This window comes from Anticarsia gemmatalis, chromosome 24, assembly GCF_050436995.1.
Source record: "Anticarsia gemmatalis isolate Benzon Research Colony breed Stoneville strain chromosome 24, ilAntGemm2 primary, whole genome shotgun sequence".
Taxonomy (NCBI): domain Eukaryota; kingdom Metazoa; phylum Arthropoda; class Insecta; order Lepidoptera; family Erebidae; genus Anticarsia; species Anticarsia gemmatalis.
In genome coordinates this window covers 3,815,403-3,843,361 of record NC_134768.1, presented here as the reverse complement: position 1 = coordinate 3,843,361, position 27,959 = coordinate 3,815,403, and the positions used below count along the sequence as shown (strand labels likewise).

The following is a 27,959-nucleotide window of genomic DNA, read 5'->3' as shown; positions in this document are numbered from 1 at the left end:
AGTTATTTTAAATGTATTTTTATAATGTTTTAACTGTACCTAATAATAAATTAGAAAACAAAAAATAATTTCAAAGAATATTTGAAGATATTCCTTTTGTAGATCTATACTAGGTAAATGATTCGTAAATCTAATTGAAACTGTTACTTCCCAGAAACGGACACGGAATACCAAGACGCTCACACAGATATAAACCAAGTACCACACATATGTAGTGGGCCAGATAACACAGAAAATCACCCCAAGCCGGGCAAAGTTGGCCGGTTCAAGGCACGAATAGCTCCCGGACACCCTAAACAATGTTCAACTCACAAACAACACAGTAAAGATTCTATCAAAGAAAAAACATTGCAAGGGAACGTCCATCCCCATGGACACCACCATACAAAGTGCTGTGGAGCCTTCGGAAACCCACACGTGAGACATAAATCTAGTAATTCAAGTTGTCATCTTATTTAAACAGTAATTACCTATATCTCTTGTAGTTCGTAATTGCCCTGTTTCACTCTCCGTTGTCTTAATAAATGAAAATATAAGTGTTTTAGAATTTAAAAAGGTTTGAACAATTTTATTTTTAAACTAAGGAGAAATACTATCAATCGGCTTCCTTATTTTTATAGCGACTTAGTTAAATTGCATATCCTGTATAGTATAGAGTGAAATAAGGCTTTTAATTTAGAGTATTTAATATCAAAACCAAAATTGTTAATATCAGTATTTTTATCAGAATTATTCATATTGATTATTGTATTATTGCTGTGTCGGCCTAATATATCTATGTATCGTTTTGAAAACCCTATTTACAAATTCACTCTAGTCCATAAAACAAATTTTATATTATAAAATATTACATATTAGACGTTAACGTTATATTAATCTTGTACTTAATTATTTTATGAGTAAATGAAATATTTAAATTGTGCAATCGAAGTTTTTGAACCGTTATTTTGGTTTCATAGATATTTGTGATAGATTCTTAAAACGTAAAAAAAAAATGTCTGTGGAATAAAAAATGGCGGCATAGAATTTTTATCTATAATAAAATATTTAACTTTTTAGTATTTAATAGATCTCAGACGAATACATCCCAAAAATAATTCCAAAGATTACGATTACGACATAATAATCAAGTTATGAGCTTTACACGATGACAATAGAAAATAAACATAAAATATATTAAAATATATCAAAAATTTTGACGCCGTTTGACGGTGGTTTCTATAAATAAGACAACACTATAGATAATTAACCATAAACGTAATTATAGAGTATATTTTCTTGTACACGATACAAAGTCGATATTTTTACTGTACTTATATTATTATATTTTAGATGTATAGAATGTTACTTAGTGACACTTTAAAATCGTGTTAGATGGTTTTTGTTTTTAAGGAAAAGGGTGTAGCAGGTTTTTTAATAAAGTCAATGTCCTAGCTATTATACCACAACAGACTTTGTTGATCGAATGATAAAAATCACAACAAGTATATTTATATTTTACTTCTGAAAACGATAGTATAATTTATCTTAACAATAATGATCGCCTTTAACATCTATGGACAAAGTTAACAATTAGTGGCAAACTTTTTTTTTCAAAAGCAGACTTTCCCAACCTGACCGCATCAGTTATAAACGATAATTGCTCAGGAAACCAAACCTGTCATCAACTGTGGGCACTAAACACACCTCCACCACTGGACAATCATTAGTGGAGAAATTATGATGACACAACTGAAATGAAGACAATGACGTGAGCAATTTTCCGAAATGATTAATGTGTCTACTTAAATCTGTTATACAGATAATATGTTTATGACGTATCAAAATTTGAAAAATGTATGTTTAAAAAACTTGTATTTTTTAGTATGTAGGTACCTATACAATAAATAAGTCGTCAAGCATCTTTTTCGCCAATATGTCTGTCAATCAAACGTAGGCCCGTACGATAATGTCGAAAATTTGCGAACACGCTACTTTATCGAAAGTGATATAAATTAAGTTTAATTAAACATACTTCCTGCTACGCCCGTCTAGGCACAATTTAATTTAAAATTAGTTTGACAAGAGCCACTTACTAGAAATAAGTTTTCAAATATATTTCAACAATAAAAAAATCTATTTGTATAGCAGAAGTTCACCGGTAGTTGAGTGTTGTGAGTCAATTAAATTATATTTATCTAGTCGTTTTGAGATTATTCATGTTGATATTTTATTTTTTGTTATTGATTTTTACCCTTTTTAAGTTGTGATAATATGCAGTTATAAAGCAATTTTACTTGTAACTAAGAGAAAATCTCTCTTTCATCGTCTTTAAAGTACACTTTTTATATAATTAAATAGAAGTGTTCTTTTACACAATTATTGTTCATTGTGTTGTAAACATTCAACAAAATCAACTACTACTACTGCTTCTAAAAATGATGGTTTGAAATTTTTCGTATAAGATTTAGGTCATTAAATAATCAGCATTGTTATAAGTAAAATTGTTTTTTATAATTTTATTTTGTACAGTTCGTTATTGCGAACAGCAAGTGTAATAGTTGTACTTATTTATTAAAATATATCAAATTGTACAGAAACGCTTATGGTTACCGTTTTAATTTAATTGCCAAACTTGTGAATCTCACTTTTGTGGTATTAAAAATGCATCAAAGCAACTTATTTGTTTTATTTCATCAAACAAGACTACTATTTTAGCATTTATGGCTCTGATATGGGATCTTTTTAGCTACTAACAGAAAAATACAGTGTCGAAGTTATTGTAGCCCACCTATGATATTAACTAAGAAATAATTCTAGGTATGATACTCATAGGGCAATGATTAGGTATACCCTCACTTATTTCAATGAGAAGAATGGGTTCAACATAGGTTTTATGATATTCCTTTAATTTTGAAAAGTCTCGTTTGCAATATTGTGAAATAACTCACAACTTACGTAGTTTAACATAAGGTTAGGATTTTTCAATACGTTTGGTCAGAATATATCCATCGTTACTGCCATGACATATAATCTTGGTAATAAGAATTAAATACTAAACATGTAGGCCATTAATTGATTAAAATAAAACACAAGAATAGATAACTAACATCAACTTTAATCAAGAAAAACTAAAACATGATTACAATATTACACTAACTTTTTACGTAATCAAAACATAAATTAGTTCTTATACAATACATTTCCTCTTTATTATCGAAAGTGCTTATACGATCAAACAAGTTAACTTATGTAAACAAAATACTGTTCCTGGAATAACTACATCATAAAGAAAACTTACAAAAACTTAGCACCATACTACTTGGTAACTTTGCCACTTCAACTTTGCCACTTAAACTTTGCCACCTTAACTTTGCCAAATTTAATTAAACTACGTCATAATTTTACTGAACAAAAGATTTATATCAAATCGTTCGCTTTAAATTAACACGTAATATTTTGCGAAATCATATTTTTTTCAAGTGCTTCTCTCTACTTTAATGCTGACTTGTTAGCAAAAATTGCGCACGTTTTTATATCTTTTCATGGTATTAACAAAACTTTATAATAACAATAAAGCTAGAATAACCTTAAACATAACAAAAATACGATCAAAACCTTAACCCAAACCCTTACTCAAAGCTTAACTCGGTTCCTTTCAAGTGTTGTTCAGCCCATTCATCGAAGCGGTTAGACAAATCATCTGTCATGTAGTTCTTCCAGTCACCGATTTCTCCCTTTCTTATAAATCTTAGATCAGTAGAATCTAAGTAACTTCTTCCGAAAGACTTTTCGAGAATAGCTTCGAGGTTGACTGCTCTGTTCGTCTTCATATTTTGGAAGGAGAGATGTTCACAAAGTTTCTCCACTTGGGTATCGCTCATGTCCTTGTTGAGGAACTCAGCAGTTCTTCTGATGACTGACGGCAGATCATGCTTCATCTCTTCGAATTTTATGAAGAGAACGTTAGGATCGTGGCGGCGGTTCCAGAAACCTAAACAAGGAAATAAAAACGAATTCACGTAACAATCACAGCAAATGTTTAAGTAGGGATACACTTAAATATCATGCTATATAAGAAAACTTAGAATATAACGTATAACGATTCTATAGGCGTAAAGAAGTAAACGTAAAAACAATTTTAGTCTAATATAGTACGAAAATCGTGATCAGCGCCTCTAACGGGCGTCGTATGAACTATTTTGGCAGTACATTTTTTTTTTATTAGAGAGAATAGTGCTACTACTATGTCAAACTTACCAAGGATATGATTCCAAACAGGTCCGAAAGGCGCGCGGTCTCTCATAAAGAGGTCACAGAACTCCTCAAAAGTCCCCTTGAGTCCATGCACAAGAGTGCAGTAGTGATAGTAGGATACCACCATGTCTTTTGGGTTGCGGGACGTGTATATCACCTAAGACAATATTGACAATGTTTTACTTAAATATCATAAATTTTTAGTACCAAATAACAAAATTATAGACTTTAAAATATTTTATTATAATGAAGGATAGGAAACTGCTTACACGCTCATTATGCTATTTCAATTTACAAATTATATTATTTCAATACCAACACATTTTTATACCTTACTATGGCACTACTGAGCAAGGGCTGTCTCCCGCATTGAAGCAGGAGTTGGATCAACAATTAGATGTTATAAAGTAGTTAAGTTTAAAAAAGCCAATTAAACCGAAAACGAAGTAAGTATTTTATAACACGTCGCTAAGCTTAAAATTAAACAAACCTTAGGCTTGGCAGAGCCATCTTCTCGCTCAATATCAACCGGCAGTAAGTCCCAGGGCAAATGACTGCGGATGTAACGAGGGTACGGCAAACGATGCTTCACCAGATCTACGGACGTGCCCTGCACTGACTCCTTGTGCCAATCAGAGTGACCGGCCACCATGATGCATGACAACTCCACGAGGGGGCAGCGGATCTAAAACCATGGCGTTATTTATCTAGTTTGCTAGTTTGCTACATTCATCCTGTTTCACGTAGGAAGAGCTACAACGATTGCTACAAAGTTCTTTTACTTCATTGGTTCTATACATTTTGCCTGCAGGACCGTCGCCGGTTACGCATACTACGCACCTGACCCATATTTGTCTAATATTATACTTTTACGGGAATTGACGCGAACATTTGAATTACTTGACATTTTGGCGTAGGTTATACCTACTGGCCGTGATCGGAAGCAGAATGTTATGTAATAAACATGCAACACGGAAGTTTAAATACTTACAAACGCAGCTTTAGTAGTTTGATCATGAAATAGTACTTTTTATTTTAAACGAAAGCGACATTGCGGTATCGAATGCTCATAATAGCCATAAAGGCCTTGGTAACTATGTAATCTAAAAACTAAGTTGGATTACAATAGTGATGTAACTCTAGGAAGAACATTTTTTTTAATACATACTTGTTGCAGTGACTTGGCTCCCTCGTAATCCAAGTCGTGTCCAATAAGCCAGACCATTTCCTGGGCCCAAGTTGAACCTAAAGGAAACAGTTTTATCGTGAACTTAATAAGTACAATTATAGAGGTATAGGGTCTAACAGTCTTGTGAACATTTTTTAACATAAACTTAATCTTTTACTTTAATTAAGGCGCAATAATTTCTTGTTACTTATTTTTAACTTGCAGTGGGACAGTAACGGGTGAAAAGAAAAATAACGTTAAATAGAATGATTCGAAAGGAGAAAGGTACAAAGATTTTTAAACTCACCTGTTCTCGGATAAGAGCACATCCAGACATCAGTGTCATGGACCTCCATGTCCAAGATATCTTGGCCAATAGTCATGTAGTCAGCCGGCAAGATGACCCGGCCAGGATTGATCTCAACCATGCAGTCCTTTTTGTCAAACATTCTGTCCAACAGCTCCCCGGTTTCAGGGTCTAACTTCGAAAACGTCAACACTGGTCTTGTCTTCATTTTTAGAGATAAAACAATATTTCTTTCGTAAAAAGATTATTTCATGAAGACGTCCTGTCCTGGAGTCGAACGGAAGTATTATGATCGCGTGCTGCGCGTACACATCGCGTTTTCCTTCACGCTCACTGCAGAAAGCCGTTGACTTTCTACCAATAGGATTACCAACTATTATTTTCTACGCCTCGTAGGACACTTACGAAATGATACTCTTGTACGGAAACGAATACTCAGTTGTAAATTGATTTAATTGATGTGAGTATTGAAGCATGTAGAGTAGTTAAGTAGGTAAGGTCGATTTGGTATTTGTGCTGAACTGTAATGGCATAGCTTTTCAAACTCCAACTAATTATTAGACTGGTTTCTATAATTGCTGCTCTGCTATCAACACTATTCTTTACTCAGTTATTTAGTGATTTGTCAAGAAGCCGAACACGATAGACTCATTATCCTTTTACATTCTTCTGTTAGACAGAAGTGATCTAGAAAAAATAGATGGTTGTTTGAGAGTATAGATCATAAGTAGACCCAGCTGGAGGCCAAAGTTCTTCAGGCCCCGAAGAAAGCAACTCGACATATAAAAAGTAAAGCAACACTTTTACAATTAAAAGTCAAATGCCAATGTTAATAATATGTAAAGTGGGTAAATAATTATTTTCTAAAATCAAGAATCAAGAATTTAAGAGCAATTTTCGTTTGCAACTTACGAACAAAGTGGTCACCCTGTTATTATAGCATCTCTGTAGAACTTGCCGAGCCGGTTGAGCTTTACCAGCTTTTACTAATCTTCCTGAGTGTTTAGATAGGTAATAAGTACTTACCAAGTTAGTCTAATTTTACTACAGATACTACTTAGGTATTTACTAATGCATATAGTGGGTAGGTATATTAATTATTTACTAGTATTATTGACACCTATGTGGAGCTTTAATTTCCCTATTTTATCTTCATGACATAATTTAGAAAGTAGGAATAGGTTTCCAACAATAACTTAGCTAAGTAGGTATCGTATCTAACCATTACAAAAGCTCGAACTTCTTTATATGAATTGATAAACCAGGCAAAAATTGTTAGAGAGATCATCTTTTGGTAAGTAGGTACCTACCTACCTACCAGCATGAACATTTCTTCTAGCCGCAAATCAAGGCGCGCATTATTTCCGCACTACTTTTCCTGCCCGGTAACTTTCCGTTTTAGCTTGTGCATCGTGCATTACTGGGTTTGATAGTAAGTGCAAGCAGGTGTTACGTAACAACGTGCTCATGCGTCGCCGCCTGCGTTGTGGTGCGTAAATATTACATTGGGGAAATAATTAGTTTAACCGCTAAATAAAAATACACTCGTAAAAATGTATTTCTAACTCGCAATATTTATGACCCGCTAACGGAAACCCATTTTTAATTAAGTTACGAATAGGTACTGTTTCTTCGGCATAGAGAACATTTTTTTTTTAGTTAAATTCTTAACAATAAACCTAGTGGGCTGAACAAACAACTGAAACCTTTTCAATTTATATTTTATGTTTTGGTAAATAAAACCAGTTACGATTCACCGCAACGTTTCGATACGCTCGACATGTTTGGGACGTCACTTACTTCCGTATCCTGTCATGACGGCTGTCACCCCTTGCTCCCCACCTCCTTATTTCCGGGCGGTCGATCGAAAATATCGAAATATCAAAAACGTCACCGACGTGTAAACAAACACAAGCTGCTATTTTAAATATTAAATAATGTCGAAAGTGACCAATGTTAATTCTAGTTTAGCGTATGAAATACTTTTGTATTTAAATAGTTTTTATTTAGGCATGTTCTTCGTATGTGAAGTGGCCATGGGAATTTTAAAAGCGATAAATGTTTCGTACCCTGACAATGCTTTGCTGACTGAAGCTGGAATATTTAGTGCTCTTTGTCTTGTTGAAGTTATTCGTATTTCCTTAGGACGACGGGGAAACCTCGCTAGCAAGAGTAAGTATTATGGTATAACATTTCACATTGTAAAAAAAACAACTTAAAAAATATCATATCATACATGCTCATTATTTAGATTTTTAAACAAGAGTGAATTACATCGTTGATTAATATGCTATTCATCATAAAATAAAGAAACGAGTAATATTTTTCAGGATATAATAATCTCCAAACACAAATGCACAAATTATGCAATCTTCTTTGTTCCAGTTTTTCTAATCAAAATTCTAATTTTTTCAGAAGTACCAGTCTTCTTCTCAGTGATTCTAACAATACCTTCAGCAGTTGGAGTGTGTTACTTCCTTATCTACCAGACATACATACTGCGTTTAGAATACATCTGGTGTGCAGTGATGCTCATGTTTCATGCGTTGGAGCTAGCATTCGCTATTCTTTTCATCTTCACCGTGTGTAAACACCAACAGTATGAATAGAACAAGTGTAAGAGCACATCAACATTGCCAAAGCGATACTGATGCCAAATATATGGACTGAGTGGTTACAAGTGTACCTCTATTTTATATCTAGCGTTATACTATTAATTTACTCCAAAATATGGCTTCTAGTAGATTCTAATGTACTATTTTACTAAGATTACTCGGCTAATGTCTAGTGTTAGTCTGGCCTAAAATATTGGGTCCACATTCCATTATTCTGTAGTTATTACTCATTCTAGTGATTGTGTGTGACACATAAGTACTTAAGCACAATGTTGTTAATCTATTCAAAGTCTAAAATTAATTAAAGAATGTACTCTTTCTATGTAAGACTATTTCATGGATCCTAATTATCATAAGTCTTGCCTATCTCTGTATTTAAAAAAAATTTTGACATGTCTTCGTTACTCTTTATGAAACTACTATGGATATTGTGCCTATCTTTTACTATTCAAGTATTTTTATTATTCTTTAGAATATAGATGTACAGTCAACATGCAATGGTTCCATTAGTTATACTTTTTCCTAATAATAATTATAGTTAAAGCTTAATTTTGTAATTTTTCTTTGGAAATAAAATAAATGAGTACTAATTATATTTTATTCTAATTCTACAATTTACAAATTAACTTATTCATTAGTTGGTGGAGTAATGTGTTCGGGAAGTTTCTGGCATTCAACCTTGGTGACTTTGAGAGCACAGCCCTCGGGGAGGTTTCTCTGGATATACTCCAAGTAGGTGTCACAAGTTGAACCTGTGAGTCTCTGAAGGTGAATAAATCTGAAATATGTCCTTATTTCATACTGGACTCTGTGCTTCTTGTAGATGTGAACACAACGGAGGAGTGTGTGTCTCTCTTTTTCAGCTTTTCTTAGTGCCCAACTGAAAAATAAATAATTATTTTGAGTACATAAAACTCTAAATACCCAAAACCGAAAGAAATGTGGTAAGGGCAAATTTATTACATAAATGAAGAAAGTAAAATAATGAAGTTTTGTCTCACTATTACTCTGCCAACAAAGAGCTATTATACCAGAGGAGACAAATTTCACCTAATATTTAAGTTTTGCTAAGTAAGTGCTATGAAACTTAAATAATAGCTTTTGTCATAAATCTACATTTTACTAAATTAAGTCTCAAAACTCAATCTAATACCAACCTCTTTGTCACTTCGATACCCAAGTGCGACGCAGCCGCCACACAGAACCAGGAGTAACTCAATAATACCGCAGGATCGATGCCTCTCATCTCAAGCTCTACCCTTTTATATAATTTATCCAGTTCAATGGTACTGGGCACCGGCTCTATTGGTTTTTGAATGGGAGCTACTGTAGCAGCCGAAAGAGGTCTGACTGCATAGTTAGAAGCAATAGCACTCCTCATAACAGGCGCTGAACGCCAGATACTCTGAAAGAAAGTAACAACCCCAATCAAACGTTGGTAAATTGATTTTTCTATAGCATTGTATTAGGTTTTAATACAAACTTACCCTAATCGCGTTCATTTTTATTTCGTTATAGCTTTAATATTTAAAAGGTTAAGGAATAGAGGATTAATAAATTAAAGTCGATGTTTTTTTAACATAACCTCATGTTTACTTGGTTAGCTAATTTGACAGATAGAGATTTTGACAACCTCATATGCGTTCTGAAGTTTTTTTTTTTTTTTTTTTTGAAGTGGTAAGGATAACTTTTTTATTATTATTGAGGTGGACCCCTTATTTGTAATGTAAAATTAGTATAAATAAATAATAAATGCGATAGGTAGATTTATTATATATAAATTTATGTAATATTTGATTGATCATAGTATTTTTTCACATCAGCATTTACATTTATAAATTGGGTTGTTGGTTTTCGGGCAGTTTGATGAACTGTCGTTTTCACGTCAATGTCAAACAAAATAAAAATAAAAGTATGGATTGATGTCTGATGATGATACCAACGAAATAGCAGTGATTTATATTTTGATACAGACAACAATGGCTCGAATTGTGTACTGAAACATTTATATTAATCGTATAGCTGTCTCTGACATACCAGTAGCATTTACTGCTGAAGGTATTATGATGGTCGGACCCCTACTGTTGTTCAAAATGTTGCATTGCAGAAGAATTAACGACAGAAAAACAAGCACCGGAGACGAGTCCGCCGGCGAAGGAACATCTCACGATGATAGCAAAATGAAGAAGGAATATTATGAACAAGTGTGTAGAGTTTGTTTAAAAGAAGGTAGTATACCTATTTTTGGAAATGATGGAGTAGACGATATTTCTGAGGACTTGAATTTATTTGGCGGCGTAGAAATTAGAGCTGATGATTCACATCCTAAATATATATGCCAGACATGTAATGCGTTACTACAAGGAGCAATATTACTTAGGAAGACAGCACAGCAGTCAGAAGATTTACTTAATAACCCACACATAGAGGACTCACCGGATGACAACGAAGACACAGAGTTAGACCTTAAAGAAGAAATCCCTGTCAATTACAAAGAACGAAAAGTAAAAAAACAAGATGTGTTCGATTGTAAGAAATGTAATGTTTCATTTGATACATTTGACGAGCTGGTCAATCACAGAATGTCTCAAGAACATGAAAATATGAGACTAGTGTGTCCATATTGTAACAAGTCATATGCAGCATTGTACTACAAGAAACACTTAACATTACATACAAAAGAGGCTCCATACATGTGTGATGTTTGTGGCAAGAACTTCATAATGCAGGGACATTTTGCTCGCCATAGACTCACACATTTCTACAAACTCCCTTTTGAATGTTCTCTATGTCCATACAAAGGCAGGTTTAGAGAATCATTGAAGATGCATATGAGATCTCACACAGGAGAAAAGCCTTACCAATGCTCAGAATGTCCTTCAAGATTTATAAATAAGAGTAATTTGAATAAACACATGTTGACACATAAAGAAGAACCGGACTTTAAATGTGACTCTTGTGGTCGTAGGTTTTATACTAAGAGAGAGGTAGATTTACATTACAAAGTAGACCATGCAGGGGTCAAAGACCATGTTTGTAATACTTGTGGGAAAGCATTTGGTTATAGGAAACAAATGATGAAACACCAGCTCAAAGTACATAAGAGGGAAAAGTTAAGGAGTGGGAGAACACCTTTGTATTTAAAAGTAGAGAGTATGCAGCAACAAGGACAGAACATTGCCACTGAGAGTTAATTGGAAGCCAAGGAAATTGGGGATAAAGTAAAAAAATGATTCAAGCAAAGTTAAAGAGACTGCATAGTTTGCATCGAAGAATCTTTTAATCAACTCATTATGAAATGTAATGCGAATACTCTGAACAAGTATGTTAAGAAAAGTACTAATATATTTTTACAAGAATTATAATGTATTTTTTCTTTTTTCTTCTTTACCACATACAAGATTTTCTATGATTATAACACAATGAATATTCTAGGATAAAGAATGATGTTTAGGTTTTTAATTTTAATTTACAATACACTCCTTACATTTTTACAAGAGACAAACATACACATTATAGGTATGAGGAAAACTACAGGAAAATACAGCATAGATATGAACTTTTTCAATTCCATATAATATTTTAGTAGACATTAGGCAAAAAAAAAAACTATAAACTACATTGACTACATTCAAATATAGAAGTATTTGCTGTCAATTTTGCCACAAACGGTAACCATCAATGTCATTAAATGCACGTACAAAAAATTATAACGAATTGGTGGGAAAGTATTGCTATCAAAACAAATCTATATTCTAATACGGAAAAACGGGTGAATAACATCTTACCATGGCAAACGAGGCTGAGGAAACAGTCCGCAAGCTATCAATGCACAAAGGTGTAGCCGGCGTCATCGTTGTTAACGGCGAAGGTATTCCTATAAAAACGACTCTCGAGAACCATGTGTCAGTTCAATACGCGGGACTTATGAGTGCGCTTGTCGACAAGGCGAAAGCTGTCGTAAGAGACCTCGATCCAACAAATGATTTGACTTTCCTGAGGATCCGAAGTAAGAAAAGCGAAGTAATGGTCGCGCCTGATAAAGAATTTATATTGATAGTCGTTCAAAACCCTGTTGACTGACAACGGCTTTGGCTTTTTGGCCAACACTTCTTTTTTTTTACAATCTGTTGTTCCTTTTTTGAAGTTACGACTAATTAGTGTTATTTTGTTTAGTGTTAGGCACCATTCATCACTCTCTATAATCATGCCATGGTCTACTTTATATTATTATTAGTTTTAGTCTTATGAATAGTTAGCTACCTACTTTAGTTAGTAAATTTAATTAATTTATTTCATTGAGATACTGATATTTGCTGATGAAATTGATGAATTAGGTAATTTTATTTATTCTTGATGACAAAAATTTAGTTTAGGAAAGAATCATTGATTCAAAAGTTGATAATTATTGTCAAAAATAATAATAAATGAAAGAAATTGTTCACATGGTCTATTATTTATTACTTAAAAATAAAACTGGTCATATTTCATAATTTGTAAGCTACTATTTGGTAGGAATGGTTAACATTAATAGTTTCCGTGAAAGGGTCCGCGGCCATAACCACGTCCTCTTGGAAAGCCGCGACCACGGTAACCACCACCGCCGAATCCCTGGTTGCCGGCGAAACCACCGTTGCCGCCAAAACCGCCTTGGTTACCTCCAAAGCCTCCCTGGTTGCCTCCAAAACCTTGGTTATTGCCGAAGCCGCCTCGATTGAATCCTCCTCTATTGCCGCCGAACCCGCCTCGGTTGCCGCCGAAGCCTTGGTTGCTACCGAATCCTCCTGGGTTGACGAAGCCCCCGCGAGGTCCGCTAGTGCCCCAGCCCCGGGTGGCGCCGCGCTTGGCTCCGTCAGGTCTGAACGCTGGTGGTCCTGCTTCACGGTGGATGTTATAGTCGCCCGCGTCAACTATGCATAAGGCTTTGATGCAGTCGATCACCTGAGAAATTGAGGTTCATTTTAGTTTAGACTAACCACAATTCGACGATAAGGTGTATTGGTGTCGGAATTTTAATTATACCAAGTAAATCAAATGTTTTTTTCAGCAACTCTTACATAAATTTATTTTTCCGTAAAAGGTTCTAGCTTAAATATTTTAGCTTTTCTTGATGACGCCTATTGTCGCAAGGGGCTGCTACACAAAGAAGAAAGTGTGTTAAGCGAATACACTAGACAACTAGACTATTTCTTGGCAGAACCCTGCAGTAATCTTTGACTTATCCTGAGAATTGTTCCAAAACCAACGCAGCAGCTGTATTGAAACAGCAACTAAACTAAATAAAATCATTTTTATGAAGTACCTTTTGTTCAGTAGGTGAGAAATCTAAAGCCGCATCAGGTTGCGCGGCGGCTCTCTCTACAATCTTCTCAATGGCTGGTCGTAGCGCGGTGACGAGAGCGGCCGACCGAGGAGACATGTCGAAGTTTAACCAGTTGTCTAGGCGCACTACGTTGTCTACCTGCAAATCACATTAAAAGATTATTCAAACTGATCTAAAAACGCAGTCAGTTGTGAAAAATAACATCTCCCAAACTAATTGTTAACGACCGGTAAGCGAACTGTGGGTTAACCAAACCTTGGTGCGGATATTCCATAGATGGGAGACCGCATAGTGGTATTTGAACCTTGTGACCTATATGAATAAATGATTTGATTTTGAACTGGGCGTCTCCATGTTTCGGTGGGCACGTTAAAAGTCAGTATCGGTTGTTGTCAATTAAAATAATAGTCGTTCAGCCATGTCAAAGCGGCTTAAACAAATTTGAAATTAGGTTGACACCATATGATAAAAAAGTCCCTTTGAAATATAATCAGTATTCACTCCCGCACTTGGCCAGCGTGGCGGACTCAAGGCCTAACCCCTCCCTCATTACGAGAGGAGACCCTTGCCCAGCAGTGGGACATTAATGGGTTATTTTTTTATTCACTCACCCACTCGACCTTCCTGCTGGCGAACAGCAACAGATGCAGCGGCGCCACCATGGTGGTCTGCTTGCAACAGATGGCGCGCGTGCGCACCTTCTCGCCGAACACGAACAGTGGAGACGCGAACTTCTGCTCTTGGTTGCTGCAGTTCACTGATGTCTTGTGGATTAGCGCTGGCTTGCCTTCTGTTGTTAGTACCTGTGGTATTATATTATTGTTTTATTTATTAACTAAAGCTTATAACTACTATTACAGGGTATTGAATCATGAATGTTTGATTTATGAGTAATGGAAGTAGCGCCGCCGCAGTATTCCTTGCAAATTATTCGTGTTTGTTTCTGCTATACACCAAGTTATCTGGCTATTTCAATTTTCGCCACTTCAACACAATGATAAATTACGTCAATACCCAGGATTTTATAAAATCATGACATACCAAATGGTGTACTTATTGCCTACCCTTATTTGATGAGTATGATCTTTAGAGATCAAATCTTTGCGTATGAAATAGAGCATAGGTAAAAGGTTTTAAAGCAAGTTATACGATAGTTATATAGCACTACGAAACTAGAATCTACAAACATTAGCAACCTGTTAACTTCACTCCAGACAATATATATATAACACAATTCCTGCTATGCCTTACCTTTCTCTTTCCCTGGTAAAGACACACGTTGGGATAAAGTCCCATGCACATAAGCGCGATCACCAAGTCGAGCGTCGGGTCCGGACCTCGCGGGTTCCATCGCTGACCAATACAACACTCTTCAGAGAAACCAATGGATGTTGTTAGGATATCTGCAAATAAATGTACATCATCTAGCATAAACTTCTATTAAAAGTATTAAAGGATAAATGTTTGTTTTTACCTATACACAAAGGGACAAATGTCTCATAAAATGCATGGGTGACTTGACAAGCGAAGTCGGGTTAATTCGCTTACCTTATCTATCTATCTATATAAATAAAAATGAATCACCGAAATGTACGTACGCGTAATTTTTGAACAACTCAACTAAATCGATTATTCCTTGCTTTAGTATGTCTGTAAGTGTTGGGACAAGGTTTGAATGGGAGCGATAGGATCAAAATTCCCACGGGATTGGAATCAACGGGATATTTTTTTTTCTATAACCGGACGGAGTCGGGCCAGTCCGCTAGTATCAATTATATTATAATATGGACCGAAATTAATAAAATTATTTGATTTTCGATTATGCATTATAAAATATAAATAGTTACTAACTTGTAAGCTGATTCTTGGCTTCGGAAGTGACTCGCATAGTTGTCATCTGTATGCCTTTCCAGTCGCACCAGTACGATTCGTCCTGTTCACCCTTATGGTGTTCTCGCTCCCACAGCTGTACAAAAAAATATACATTTGAAAACAACGACTTATTTAACCCATTAAACCAAAAATGAAATCTTGTGTTTGGTATGGCGAATCAATAGATTGATATGTGTATTCATTTCTGATCCCGGATTCCACCCAAGGCAAAGCTTTATTATTATTAAAAAAAATTATCACATGCATAAAATCGAAGTCCTTGATTTCAACGGTAAAAACTTTGGATCATTCGCATGGGAGGTGAATGTTTAGGCTAATCGGCTTCCGTAGTTAAGGGGGTTGGTGGCCTTTCGATGCGAGGTGACCACCCTGGTCACCTCGCATCGAGAGGTCGTGGGTTCGATTGCTACACGGGACAAATATTTATGCGATCTACAAATAGTTGTTATTTGTCCATTGTTTGCATGTTTGTAAAACGTCCCCACAACACCAGAGCAATTCTTAGAGCGTTGCCTTATAAAATGAAAATTACTGCATCATCATAGCTAAACTTTAAACACTGACCTGGAAAGCATGTAGCATAGCGACATGATCTGACGCGCGGTCCCCGGCGAGTGCTCGCTGGTGGTTGGAGAGCCGGCGGCGGCCGTCCACCGTGAAGATCTCGGGGAACGTGGTGGAGTTGGCCGCCATCGTGGTCAGCGCGTCACCCACGCCTAATACGAAGCCCAGCACCATCATCTTGCCGAGACGAGGCTCTGGGGATAGAGACAAATTTTGTATATTTCTAGTGTGTAATGGCCTAACGGCGTACACGTAAGAAAATTGTATTGTATTAATAATAACCTGTGGGTTACTTTACATCTTACACTTGATGATCTCGTATTCTTTTTGTTTATGTTTGTTATTATTTAGTTTTTTGGTACATACATTTACACACATTTATATACTGTGAGGTAACATAATTCGGGAAAAATAAGAAATTTTTGGAGGAATCTCTAGAAATGAAAGTGAATGAAGTGGAATGGAAACATATGTTCTCATGATCATAACAATTTCAAATGCTTGGAACCGTCTGCTGGTTTTTACACGCTTATGAAGACGTATAAGTAAGTATTTTATAAATAGACTACATTAAAGAATAGCTGTAACTTTCTACTTTTGATACACGATCATTGATGAATGTTGAACCTAATACTAATAAAATAGTAGTTAGTATACCTATAGGTAGTTTGGCCAGTATAGTCCCGAGCGGCGTGAGTGCATCGTTAGCGTCGAGACAGGCCAGTTCCCGCAGCATGGCCTCCGCCTCGATCACGGCGTCCAGCGGCGGCGGCTCCGGCGCCTTGGATAAGAAGTGGCCGATGTTGCCCAGGCGTAGCAGTTTTATACTGAGGAAAAAAATACATGAATTGAATAAAATAATATGGAAAATGTTCCTTTTACACCTATTATTCACATTTAAGTCACCATAGTAAAGGGTACAACTGCTTTTGAAAGCTTTTACCAATAAGTCTTATTTCTCATAAGAATTTGTTATTAAGAGTCCAACTTACGGTTCATAAATTATTTCAATAAACACTGAGATATATTATTCACGTAACGAGATTAACGTAATATAGTCAGTACGTATACGTAGTGTGCGCACACATAGGACGTACACGTTTTATTACATAGGTCCAGTAAACCTAGAAGCACTTCTTATTTTAACATCTAAATTTTTTTATCATAAATCAAAAAATAAATTTGAATTGCTTTCTACCTGAGTGCAAGCTCATGCAACGGTGTACGGAACATCTCCGCAGTTTGATGTTCGTCTAATCTGTCGAAGCGTGCCTTGGAACATAGCGTGAAGCACACGCCGGGACGAACACGACCAGCACGACCTTTACGCTGCAAATAATGTGTAGGTTAAACATTTTGTGCTATAAGAAGCTATTTAATAGTAAACTTATACGCCTAGAGTATACACTACCGTTGTTTTTATATTGTGAATAGTTTTAAAGAAACCACGCAATGTAACCTGTAATTTGAACATCTTGAATCATCTATCATAATTATATTACATTTTTATAGATACCACTGTATAAAAATTCGATCGACAATCGATAGTTATTTATAATTTTAATCTTGCTTGCGTATGCATAATATTAAATTGATATGCACCAAAATGAAACCAAACGTAGACTTTTTGAGTTTTTTCACCTTTACAAGACTGAAAAGTATTAAATATCCTAATAATTTACCTGTTCCACGTTAGTCCTGCTGGCCCACACGGTGGCGTACGACGTCATGTTGTTGTGTGACGTGAACAGTTTCATCTTGGCCTTACATGAGTCGATCACGTACACCACGTCGTTGATGGTGATTGAGGTCTCTGCTATGTTTGTTGATAGAATTACCTGATACAGCAGAAAATCATATTGTATTTATATATTTTACTTATTATAGTAGCTGTAGTTTTCCTTAAATAATAAAATAAAAATAAAAAATTCAATTATAACATTTACAATATTTCGAACTTATTCGTTGAAAAAAATACCGTTGACTATCAGATAATAGTTCAGTTTGACAGATTTCATCATCGAATCTGTTTGATGAGAAATTTAAAAGTTAATGGTAAATTGTTTTCAAAAGTTTCAAGTTTTCTTATCAGCAATGCCTTAATCTCAGAAATATTATATCCAATAAGAAAAGCACCAGGTGAAAATACCGTAAGAACCTATCTTTATTGAATCAAAAAGATACAACGTAAACAAAAATTAAGGGTATCTTTATATATATAATTCTTCTGTAAGTGTGTATGTCGCTGAACTTCTCTTAAACGACTGGATCGATTTTGATGAAATTTTTTGTGTGTGTTCAAGGGGATCTGAGAATGGTTTAGATTCACAATTTTGTCCGCTGGACAATGTTTTTTTGACGTGTAGACAAGACAACGTCTGTCGGGTCCGCTAGCTATATTATATTTTTTTTATATAATTTGTTAAAATTCTTAACACTATCAATTTGTTAAGGTCTAACCCTACTCTCATTTTTTGAGATCACTAATACCCAGATGAGACAATAATACAAAGATTAACCTGCCCCATATAATAATATGTAAAATTTTCTCTACTAACTTTGCACAATCCCGGCGGTGGAGTAATAAACACTTTCTTCTGGTCCTCCCTCGGTATCTGGCTGTGTAGCGGCAGTATGACGTACTTGGAGTCGTCGCCGAACACCTTGTGCTGGTGCAGGTGCTTCATCAGCGCGAAGATCAGGTTCCAACCTGGGAGGAACACCAGGATAGCTCCGTCGCCGGGTAAGTCACGGATGTAGAGGAGCAGCGCTTCTATTAGCTCGAAACTTAGCTGCAAATAAAAATTGATTTGTGTTTTCTTACTGCATATTTATTGCATTCAAGTTTTAATTTACTCTTATTTTCTGTTTATTTTGTACTTTATAGTTGAAAACAGCATTATGAAGTCCGTATTTTAAGTGATTTTTATGAAGACTATGTTATATAGAGCGTATTTTTACAGCGTATACGTATACCGTACATTTTCGTGTACGTAACAGCGCGTACGTCATGCATCAAATTATAAATTATGTGTATATACAGCTTAGAGACAGCGAAGAAATGTTCAGAGTATTACAGCAAAAGCCAAACTTGTTTACATATTGACGAAACAATTGAAATTAGGAAAGTTGTGTTAAAAAGCTATACACTCTTTTTTATAGCTGGTACAGAGGTAGATAGAGCAATACATTTTAACTTACATCTTTCTCAGAGAGTTGTGACATGGCCTGTATGGTCTGTGGTGAGTAGTTCGGACCCAGCTGACAGTTTTTATTCAAGTCTTCTTCTTGTTCGTCCGCACCCACTCCTGAGAGAATAATGAGTTTGTTTACTAGTTAGCCGTTTGTTACATGAATTGTCAAAAGTTATTTATTTAGCTGTTGTTTGGTTAATAATATAAAAAAGTAACCACCTATGCACAGTAACATATCATAAGATTCAAAAAACATTATTTAAGTAACTCTCCAGAGTATTCTTGTTTTTATAAACAAATATGTTTTATTCCACGAATAAATGGGTGACTATAAGACCCAGTACTCTTTTATCGGCATCGACAAGAGAAAGCTTCCGCGGCATCCCCATATGTAAGAGCACACTGCCTAAAACTTAGCTACAACACCTTTACACAAATGATGGATGACTAGAAGTCCTTATGCATGCCAACACATGTCGTAAAGGCCTCTACGTGTTGGCTTCGGCCCCACGCGCGCCTTCCAAATGTCCGGAACTCTGTAGTCCCGAGATATGGTAAGACGTACATAATAAACTATAGTATACCTTCATCCTCGTCATCTTCTTCGTCCCTGTTGGCTCGCTTGCCGGAGGACTTGCGCTTGCGCGTGTCGGGCGGCGGCATGAACTTGCACAGCTCCACGCAGTCTTCCAGGAAGTACTGCTGCACTGGGTATGTGCGACCAGGCACCTAGAATACGATGCTTATATTGAACCGTTGTCATAAAACAGATGAGTAATGAGTAAAGAGAAGAATTATAGGTATTATATTTAATGAAGAAAACCATTTTCCTCCAATACACAACAAGTTTTATAAGAAGCAGGACCCGTAATTATAATTGAGTTTGATTTTATCCACACAAATTAGTGGTTGTGTTTTTACTACCTGCGAGTTCAGACAGATAACCTAGGGCTATTTTTTCGCGTTTTGGGAAATTTGCAATTTGGCAAACACACGTCTACTTTTCATATTTGCGTATACGTGCATACGCGAATACCCGTATCTTAACACTTCTATGTTCAAATAAACAGCATAATTACCTCAATAACGGGACAGTTGCCGAAGTAGTTGGTGAACAGCGTAGTGTCGACAGTGGCTGACATGAGAATCACTCGTAAATCTGGGTATGTATGAGCCATGTCTCTTAACAGAATCAACGCGAAGTCTGTATCGGCGTCACGTTCATGCACCTAAGGATAAAATAATATTTATGTTTTGACATCGTATGCAATACATGTACCGCCGTCGGTCTTACTTTAGTTTATAAGCAAAATTAATTAATTTATTTATTTATTTACTAGCTGACCCGCGCAACTTCGCTTGCGTCACATAAGAGAATCATAATTTTCCCCGTTTTTGTAACATTTTTCACTGGTACTCTGCTCCTATTGGTCGTAGCGTGATGATGTATAGCCTATACCCTTCCTCGATAAATGGGCTATCTAACACTGAAAGAATTTTTCAAATCAGACCCGTAGTTCCCGAGATTAGCGCGTTCAAACAAACAAACAAACAAACTCTTCAGCTTTATAATATTAGTATAGATGAACAACATTACAGATTAATCCAATTCGTTGTACATTCAAGGTTATTCCACTGTTAATTACAATTTAAAAATAAGTAAAAAGATACACTTAATACATAAAAAAAGATCAAATACATGTTACAATAAAATTAATATCAGAGAGTCTAAAATCTACATTGTAAATTAGCGAAGAGCGCACAATTTTCGCCAGTATGTATAATTAAGCATACCAATAGCACAAAATTTAAGTCCTTCACCGCACATAGTTGATTCCTTAAAATCAAGATTAACATTGCGTTTGTTGCTCATTTAAAAATCACCATGACATGTAATAAATATATGAGCATAAACACAAAAGAAAAATTAGTTCATAGTAAGTTATAGGCGCTCATAGCCAGTTGTGCTCACCGGTCGGTAAACGATCTGTGGCTTAACCAACCTTTGGCGCGGTCATTCTATAGATGGGTGACCGCATAGTGGTATTTGAACTGAGCGTCTCCGTGCTTCGGAGGGCACGTAAAAAGTGGGTCCCGGTTGTTGTCAACTAAGATAACAGTCATTAAGCCATGTCAAAGGCCTTTCGGGCGGCTTGAACAACTTTGACACTAGGTTGACCACTAACCATACGATGATAGATAGATAGTAAGTTATAAAGTGTTACCTCATCAACAAGCACGTGGCTGACTCCTCTGAGACCTCCCTCCAGTTTCCTCAACAGTACTCCCACGGTACAGAACAGTATTGAGCCGTATGGACGAGGGAGCACCGACTCGAAACGAACCGAGTACCTGGGAAACATAATATTTAATAATAGCTATACGTTACTTTATTATGATTATAAGCTGATAAAATAAAGTAGTTTGTACAGTATCAAACCATCAACTTCTCTCAGCTAATATTAATTCTTTCATTAAGTGAATTATTATTAGCTGAGAGAGTTTATTCATTTCCGTCTTCGTTATAATTTATCCTGTTCTATAAAACCTAGTATTGGTACGTATTAAGTGACTCTACACGTTACGTGTTCATTAAAATGGCTTGAAGATTAAGGTTTTTTATGAAATTTTAAATGGAAAAGATTTCAACTAGTATGAACTCAGAAATTCCATAACCTTCCCGAGGTTTCACCATTTTTCATGAAATTAGTAAATAAAAGTTAACTAACATCAGAACATCATTTTTATAAGACATACCCAGTGCTATTGCCGAGTTCCTCGCACCGTTCGTTGGCGACCCGCTCGGCGACGCTGACGGCGGAGATACGTCGCGGCTGAGTCACGCAGATGTTCGCCCACGCGCCCTGGCCGCTCGCTATGTAGTCGTCAAGGATGAACTGACACACCTGACAACAAGAACATATTTTAGGTCTAAAAAACCGGTCGAGTGCATGTCAGATCGCACCCGAAAGGTTTTCGTACCAAATAAATACGAAAAAAACATAGTTATATTGAATGAAGTACATAGTTTTTAAAATTTAAGCTTCCTAGCTATTACGGTTTATAATGTACAGCCTGGTGACGGATGTACATATTTGGGTAAGAGAAGCTTTAAATAATAAATTATTATGTTCTGCCACAGAGTAAATAAAAGTGGTTCAAAATAAGTTCTATACAGTGTAACAGGGATAGCAAACTATGTATTTTCTCATGAAAGTATATTTGCCGCGAATATTTTTAAACCTATTAGGTGTGTTTTCAGGATACAGAACAATTTGACCGACAATATTAGCATATGTTAAAGGAGAATTTAAATTGGATTTTTTTAAAACTGGCGCATAAGATGTTGTTGAAATGTTATGTAACAAAAGAAGACAATATGAGTTCATCTTACTTGTGTGGTCTTTCCGCATCCAGTGTTACCCCTAATAATGACAACAGGATTCTCATTAATAGCTTCCATGATGGTCGATCTCATCGCGTACACGGGCAACTGCTCTCGTTCACGTAAACTCTCCTGGTATAACTGGCTGTTCTGATTGGCATCGCGGTGGTGCTTTTCAAGATCAGCACTGATCTCGTCTAATGTTGTTGATGCTAGTGGTCCTTCATCTGTAACAAAATAAACATATTTGATTTTTCTCAATATCCACAGATTCGTCGGAAGTTTTGGTACATTATTACTTGGTAACAAATATTTAACCAATTAATTACCATCGGACAGACAAAAATTAAATTATGTCGCGTGTATGTACAGCTTTTCAGGAGTTAGCATTTGTTCCGTGAAATAATATAATCCTTCACTTTGACCACTCGCGCAGTGTGGCGTCGTGAAGACTTAAAGGCTTTAGTTCTAAGACATCGTTTTTACAGGTACGTTTAGGTGGAAACATTCATAAACTAAGTTTTCATCATGTTTTTTTATGGAGGTGTAAGACTTAAAACTTAAAGTCCATACATTACTTAAATATAGCGAAAAATTATCCTCCTCACCAATATTACACTGCGTCCAGGCGTTCCAGTTGGTCTGCGGCGGCGACCAGGGCACGACGCCGGACGGCACGGGGCGCGCCTCGCGCATGGCCTTCACGCGGTCCAGCTGCAGCAGCGTCACGCCCGCCGCACCCTCGCCGCCCGCCTCGCCGGACACGCTCACCGGCTCGATCTCTAAGTCTGTATATAGGTGAAATAAAGTACTGGATTATTTTAAACATAACACTGTTTTCTTCTTTATAGTAGTCAACCTAGTGTCAAAGCTGTTCAAGTCGCCCGAAGGTCTTTGACGTGGCTTATCGTGAATGTAATTGTAGTAGATAAAAACTGGGACCGACTAAACTTACCGCGTAAAGTATCTTCAATCTGTTGTTCTAGTGCCGGATCAATAGCAACAGGATATGGCTTCATTATACCTTCACCAGACCTGCAATACATTGACAACATTGACTTTTGCTTATAAAGTAAGTAAGACTACTTACTTACCACTGTATGAATCTTGTGTTCGAATCTTAATTTTATGAAGCACTACTAAACCATAACGTTTATTCCCTCGCGTTGCATGTTGAATATATCGGCAATCTGTGCCGACACGTTAGGCATTTCAGGGTAAAATGCGTGTTCGCGTTAATTCCCATATCCTATTATACACTACTAAACCAAATCATTGCTAAGTTCCTAAGGCAAGAATAAGAACTTAACTTCGGCGAAGTTCTGTTGCTTAGTAGCCGAGGGTGGTCTTGAGGTCGTTCTACGGCTACATAGTACGTCATGGCTCGATTAATAGATTAAATATTTATGTGATACTTAAAAGTTATGATGTTTGGTTTAAATAACAAGAGTAATATAGGAATTCCTAGCTATTTTTAAAGAAATCTCACCTGTCCTTCTTCAAAGTCCCGCTGAAGGCCTCAATCACACCGAGATGGTACAGTTGTCGCACTATAGACAGCGCGCACGATTTGCTAGCAGTTTGCTTGTTCGATGCGGTCTCACGGCCGGTCACATTGCGTCCCAGTTGGCGCACGTATATTGTCATCTCACAGCAAAAACTCCTATAATATTATTAACTTTATTATATAGATTCTAGAGAGTTTGTTTGTTTATAATAGTGATAGTGTAGTGATGCATATTTTAATATTGTTAGTACCATAGCTTAAATAACCTTTCTCTATAACCAATTTTGCGAAGTATACTTTAGTTAAAAGGCCACAAATAATACTATTTGTTATTTAAAAAATATCCTGTTGTAGACTACAATTTTATAGCAATAGGGTCGATTTTTATCATGCAATTACAGGTTATTATTAAGTAATTTGGTAAGTACAACATATTATTAAGTAATTGGTTACAACAATTACAACAGCCATACTAGATTATTTTATTATATATAGGCTTGCTTTCGCGACTTCATCAGCGTAAAAACTGTGTACCAATTTTCATCCAAAATCATTCAGTAATTTTTGTTTGAAGTTACACTCAAAACTCGTATTACACACCAGTAGAAAAATACATTAATAGTGCTATATATTTCATTCATGCAGGTGATATATTACTTACCATATTTATGAAGAAGGGTACATATTTCAGGCGTATTCTGGAACTGTGGCCAAGTACAGTCAGATTAAAGAGCTCAAATGAACCTGTGACAAGAACAATACCCAAGACTTTTATACCAAGAATTTCACACCCACAGGGCTTTTACAAATAACAGCATTTTTTTTGGTCAAAATTTAAACTATGATGATTTTAATAAAAATGTCATCAACACATTTGCATTGAGTTTCAAAGCATGCACATAGTTTTATTTTATCTCAATAGTTAATATTGGTGTGGCTTTAAAAAATATATTTTTGTCTTGGGTATGTTCTCAACGGTAAAACTTAGCTCTGTAATATAACTTTTTTGAGGCCAACTTTGCAGTAAGTTGTTGCAAAGTTGGCTTCAAACTTACGAGTACGAATTTATAATTGCTGACAAAACATATTTATTTAAGTAAAGCGACACACCTGCCGAGTGCCGAACCATCGCCGCTGAACGTTAGGAGACGGAATGTTCGCGCACGCTTAACGCGACATAATTGCGGCTGGTGAGTCATAGATGATTTGAATGATACAGCGAGAGTGTGTCACTAGACTTAGAAAAGATCTAAGACATCCAGATTTTCCAAACATGACAACTGTTTGAGAAATATGGAAATAGGTTTAAAAAATATTATAATCATTTCTAGACAATTTTTAAGTTACCCAACTATTAAATATGATTGGTCAGCTATTCAAATCAGTGTCACTTGACCACAGTTCCAAAAGTTCTACAATATAGTCATTAGCCATTGATTTTTCAAGTATCATGAATAATCAGTGGCTTATTGAAAGCTTATACATGTCAAACATAAATAATAAAATATAAAAGAAATTAAAATGTTTTCTCAACATACAAATGTGCAAGCAGAAGTTATTTTGCTTGTACATTTGTATTTTCGCATATTTTTTATCCATATTAAAATCTAAATAAGACATTTTTATGAGATTAAATGAGATAATATAAGAAATATGCCAAAATAAATAACAAAGGAAAACAAAATTATGAATGAACAAAATTCAAAAGGAAAGCTTAGGCTTAATGGATGAATAATTGTAGTAGAAATAAAGGCAAAGTGAATTAGTGTCTAGTAATTTTTATATCAAACCCATGTAAGGCTGATTATGTTGCTCTATACCATCAACCTTGAGCCACTAAAATTATTAAAATTATGTTAATAGTAATTTTTGCTTTATACAATTAACATTTAGATGATGAAACTGTGGTAATTTCATTGAGCATAAGAGCAAAAGGGCATAAGTAGAAGATAAAGTTATACAAGCTATGCCTTTATTCCACTAAATATGAAAATGATATATCATGAACATCAAACATAGCTTTAACAAACCGTGTATGATCAGGACCAACAGCTTTATACTGATAGTCAGTGTTTATCTTATTCACTTGCAAGAATTGATGCAACTTAGACTTGGCGTTCTCCATCGTCCAGTTACCGTGCAAGCTAGCATTTACGTCCAAGTCTTCTGCTTCTTCAACATTCTTCTGTTGTTGCATGCGGTCCATGTATGTGAAGTTCTGACTCTGGCCACCATAAGCTTGGTATGCTTGACCCATGCTTTGTGGGCCCATACCTTCCTACAAGAAGAAAAGTATGTCACTAGTATTTAGGTGTGTAAGGCTGTTGTGTGTTGTTAAGTTCATTGATAAAACAAGCTTTTTTATTCAGTTCAAAGTGGGACTTTCAATCTTTTTGAGTAACACTAGACTTTCATGTGTCTATATTTACTTGATATGATCTATATTTACTTGATGTGACGTTTAAAATGTTATTAATGCAATGTTCTTAATAAATTTAGAAAAGGGCTTAGCCTAGTTTAAAACCTACTGCTAATTCTATGTAATTTTGTACTTTTGCTGGACATAAACTTTTTCTCATAATGTCTGAGATCAAATTGTTCAAGACTCTTCTCATTTATTAAGTACCTGAAACACTGATTTCGGCTGCTGATCGCCGACATTTCCCAGATCTGTGCCAGGACCATTGTCGTCCTCTGGCTTCACCCTCACGTCCGCGGGGACTTCATTCGCGGCCACCTGCCCGCTCCTCACCAGATAGCTCACGAAATCCTTCGACGCGTTAACTTGTGCTTCCTTTTTGGTCGTAGAGTTGCCCACGCCAGCGTAAGTTATGCCGTCTACACGGACTTCGCATAGAAAACGTTGACGATGTTTTGGACCTGTAAATATGGTTTATAAGGTCTATCAGCTAATATTCAAGGGTTCGTAATATACCTATATACGAAGGAGTTTTATTAATATGTGCAGGCAAACGGTAGTCAACGTATTTATAAAGTAAATTACAAATAATCCATACCTGTGCCTCGAATGTCAAATAGTGGATTTAGCCCTTTTTTAGAGCACCAAGAGTACAAGAACGATTTAATGTCCATTGTAGCCATTATGGATGGAAGTTTGTTAAATTATTAGCTCATTTGATAGTCAGAATCGTTTCAAAAACTAAAACGCCGCTACGGAATTTGCCACTCGCAAGTGATGCTAAATACCGCACGCCATTTACTGTCAATGCTGTCAAAGTTAAAAATGTCAAAATGCCAAGACATTGACATTTCTGCACTCGGTTGAGAATCGAATCCAGTGTAGCTGTACTTCAAAAACTCTCAATCCTAAAAAAATCTTAGCATAAAAGTAACTATTTGTTTTGTAAAAATATTTATTTCGAATACGCTGAAAAAGTCTACAGCAGTCGCCTAGCTGTCACAACAGAACTTAATGCAATCTTAAGTACCAGGCATACCCGATAAATACACAAAGGGGTTGCGATTGGTTGTATTTATTACCGATTACACGACTCAGCGTGGTTTTTACGGAAGCCGAGCTGAGGAGAGGGGGGCAATTAAGCTCTCATTACCGGTGTAACTCAAAGACCTGGGACAGTCTACCCTCAGTTCACAGACACAAGATGCGCCCAGCCAGCATTCCCCATTCCCCGATATTTGGTACGTGCACAGCCTTGATTCGATGAATGTTCAACGTTACAAATGAAATATTGGTGATATTGATATATTATTTATTTAAATCTCAATCGCCTATGCTATTGAGTCCA

At 35.9% G+C, this 27,959-nt stretch overlaps 7 protein-coding genes across 8 annotated transcripts in view; 4 read left to right on the top strand and 3 right to left on the bottom strand.

Annotated features, from left to right (window-relative positions):
- Gyc88E (Guanylyl cyclase at 88E) overlaps nt 1-2,652 on the top strand; it is a 97,864-nt gene extending 95,212 nt beyond the window's left edge. The window contains exon 16 of the mRNA XM_076130726.1: nt 155-2,652. Coding sequence (XP_075986841.1) covers nt 155-459 — 305 coding nt within the window. The 3' untranslated portion in view covers nt 460-2,652. The remainder of the gene's footprint in view (nt 1-154) is intronic.
- A 425-nt stretch (nt 2,653-3,077) lies between these two features.
- On the bottom strand, nt 3,078-6,043 carry St2 (Sulfotransferase 2). Its single transcript, XM_076130531.1, has 5 exons — nt 5,712-6,043; nt 5,405-5,481; nt 4,727-4,921; nt 4,240-4,393; nt 3,078-3,973 (listed from the first exon to the last, which is right to left on the bottom strand). Exons 1-5 carry the CDS (start codon nt 5,917-5,919, stop codon nt 3,612-3,614), a joined length of 996 nt encoding a protein of 331 aa, XP_075986646.1. The 5' UTR covers nt 5,920-6,043; the 3' UTR covers nt 3,078-3,611.
- Nucleotides 6,044-7,124: 1,081 nt separating this feature from the next.
- Nucleotides 7,125-8,916, top strand: LOC142983581 (transmembrane protein 216-like). The gene is made up of 2 exons (XM_076130534.1): nt 7,125-7,883; nt 8,127-8,916. The coding sequence occupies exons 1-2, from the start codon at nt 7,649-7,651 to the stop codon at nt 8,318-8,320; spliced, it is 429 nt and encodes a 142-aa protein (XP_075986649.1). The 5' UTR covers nt 7,125-7,648; the 3' UTR covers nt 8,321-8,916.
- mRpS10 (mitochondrial ribosomal protein S10) lies at nt 8,911-9,954 on the bottom strand. Its single transcript, XM_076130533.1, has 3 exons — nt 9,814-9,954; nt 9,484-9,731; nt 8,911-9,206 (listed from the first exon to the last, which is right to left on the bottom strand). The coding sequence occupies exons 1-3, from the start codon at nt 9,826-9,828 to the stop codon at nt 8,954-8,956; spliced, it is 516 nt and encodes a 171-aa protein (XP_075986648.1). The 5' UTR covers nt 9,829-9,954; the 3' UTR covers nt 8,911-8,953.
- Nucleotides 9,955-10,238: 284 nt separating this feature from the next.
- Nucleotides 10,239-11,682, top strand: LOC142983488 (uncharacterized). Its single transcript, XM_076130400.1, has one exon. The coding sequence runs from the start codon at nt 10,390-10,392 to the stop codon at nt 11,518-11,520; it is 1,131 nt and encodes a 376-aa protein (XP_075986515.1). The 5' UTR covers nt 10,239-10,389; the 3' UTR covers nt 11,521-11,682.
- Nucleotides 11,683-11,839: 157 nt separating this feature from the next.
- Nucleotides 11,840-12,770, top strand: LOC142983506 (dynein light chain roadblock-type 2-like). Its single transcript, XM_076130433.1, has one exon. The coding sequence runs from the start codon at nt 12,116-12,118 to the stop codon at nt 12,407-12,409; it is 294 nt and encodes a 97-aa protein (XP_075986548.1). The 5' UTR covers nt 11,840-12,115; the 3' UTR covers nt 12,410-12,770.
- mle (dosage compensation regulator mle) lies at nt 12,764-27,409 on the bottom strand. Of its 2 annotated transcripts, XM_076130430.1 has the most exons (22): nt 27,210-27,409; nt 26,819-27,072; nt 26,223-26,470; nt 24,175-24,348; nt 23,641-23,720; nt 23,294-23,473; nt 22,695-22,912; nt 22,058-22,206; nt 21,526-21,652; nt 20,380-20,529; nt 19,885-20,029; nt 19,308-19,414; nt 18,665-18,898; nt 17,789-17,944; nt 17,305-17,435; nt 16,764-16,933; nt 16,107-16,300; nt 15,501-15,615; nt 14,901-15,052; nt 14,261-14,452; nt 13,629-13,787; nt 12,764-13,267 (listed from the first exon to the last, which is right to left on the bottom strand). In XM_076130430.1, exons 1-22 carry the CDS (start codon nt 27,292-27,294, stop codon nt 12,854-12,856), a joined length of 3,834 nt encoding a protein of 1,277 aa, XP_075986545.1. In that variant the 5' UTR covers nt 27,295-27,409; the 3' UTR covers nt 12,764-12,853. The 2 variants fall into 2 exon arrangements, with proteins under 2 accessions (XP_075986545.1, XP_075986546.1); XM_076130431.1 differs by lacking the exons at nt 26,819-27,072; nt 27,210-27,409 and adding an exon at nt 24,854-24,896 and having other exon boundaries at nt 26,223-26,320.
- Nucleotides 27,410-27,959: the final 550 nt, after the last annotated feature.

What these genes read in the sequence shown, in the direction of transcription:
- LOC142983488 (XM_076130400.1), top strand. Translation starts at nt 10,390, where the DNA reads ATGATGGTCGGACCCCTACTGTTGTTCAAAATGTTGCATTGCAGAAGA.
- LOC142983506 (XM_076130433.1), top strand. Translation starts at nt 12,116, where the DNA reads ATGGCAAACGAGGCTGAGGAAACAGTCCGCAAGCTATCAATGCACAAA.
- mle (XM_076130430.1), bottom strand. Translation starts at nt 27,294, where the DNA reads ATGGCTACAATGGACATTAAATCGTTCTTGTACTCTTGGTGCTCTAAA. An exon ending in CACAACTCTCTGAGAAAGAT is followed by an intron (nt 18,899 to 19,307) that starts GTAAGTTAAAAT and finishes TTTTATTTGCAG; the next exon opens with CTAAGTTTCGAGCTAATAGA. An exon ending in TTGCATGAGCTTGCACTCAG is followed by an intron (nt 16,934 to 17,304) that starts GTAGAAAGCAAT and finishes TTTTTTCCTCAG; the next exon opens with TATAAAACTGCTACGCCTGG.
- mRpS10 (XM_076130533.1), bottom strand. An exon ending in GGTATCGAAGTGACAAAGAG is followed by an intron (nt 9,207 to 9,483) that starts GTTGGTATTAGA and finishes TTTATTTTTCAG; the next exon opens with TTGGGCACTAAGAAAAGCTG.
- St2 (XM_076130531.1), bottom strand. Translation starts at nt 5,919, where the DNA reads ATGAAGACAAGACCAGTGTTGACGTTTTCGAAGTTAGACCCTGAAACC. An exon ending in ATGGCTCTGCCAAGCCTAAG is followed by an intron (nt 4,394 to 4,726) that starts GTTTGTTTAATT and finishes ATATTGTCTTAG; the next exon opens with GTGATATACACGTCCCGCAA. An exon ending in TGTTTGGAATCATATCCTTG is followed by an intron (nt 3,974 to 4,239) that starts GTAAGTTTGACA and finishes TTCCTTGTTTAG; the next exon opens with GTTTCTGGAACCGCCGCCAC.
- LOC142983581 (XM_076130534.1), top strand. Translation starts at nt 7,649, where the DNA reads ATGTCGAAAGTGACCAATGTTAATTCTAGTTTAGCGTATGAAATACTT. An exon ending in GGGAAACCTCGCTAGCAAGA is followed by an intron (nt 7,884 to 8,126) that starts GTAAGTATTATG and finishes TAATTTTTTCAG; the next exon opens with AAGTACCAGTCTTCTTCTCA.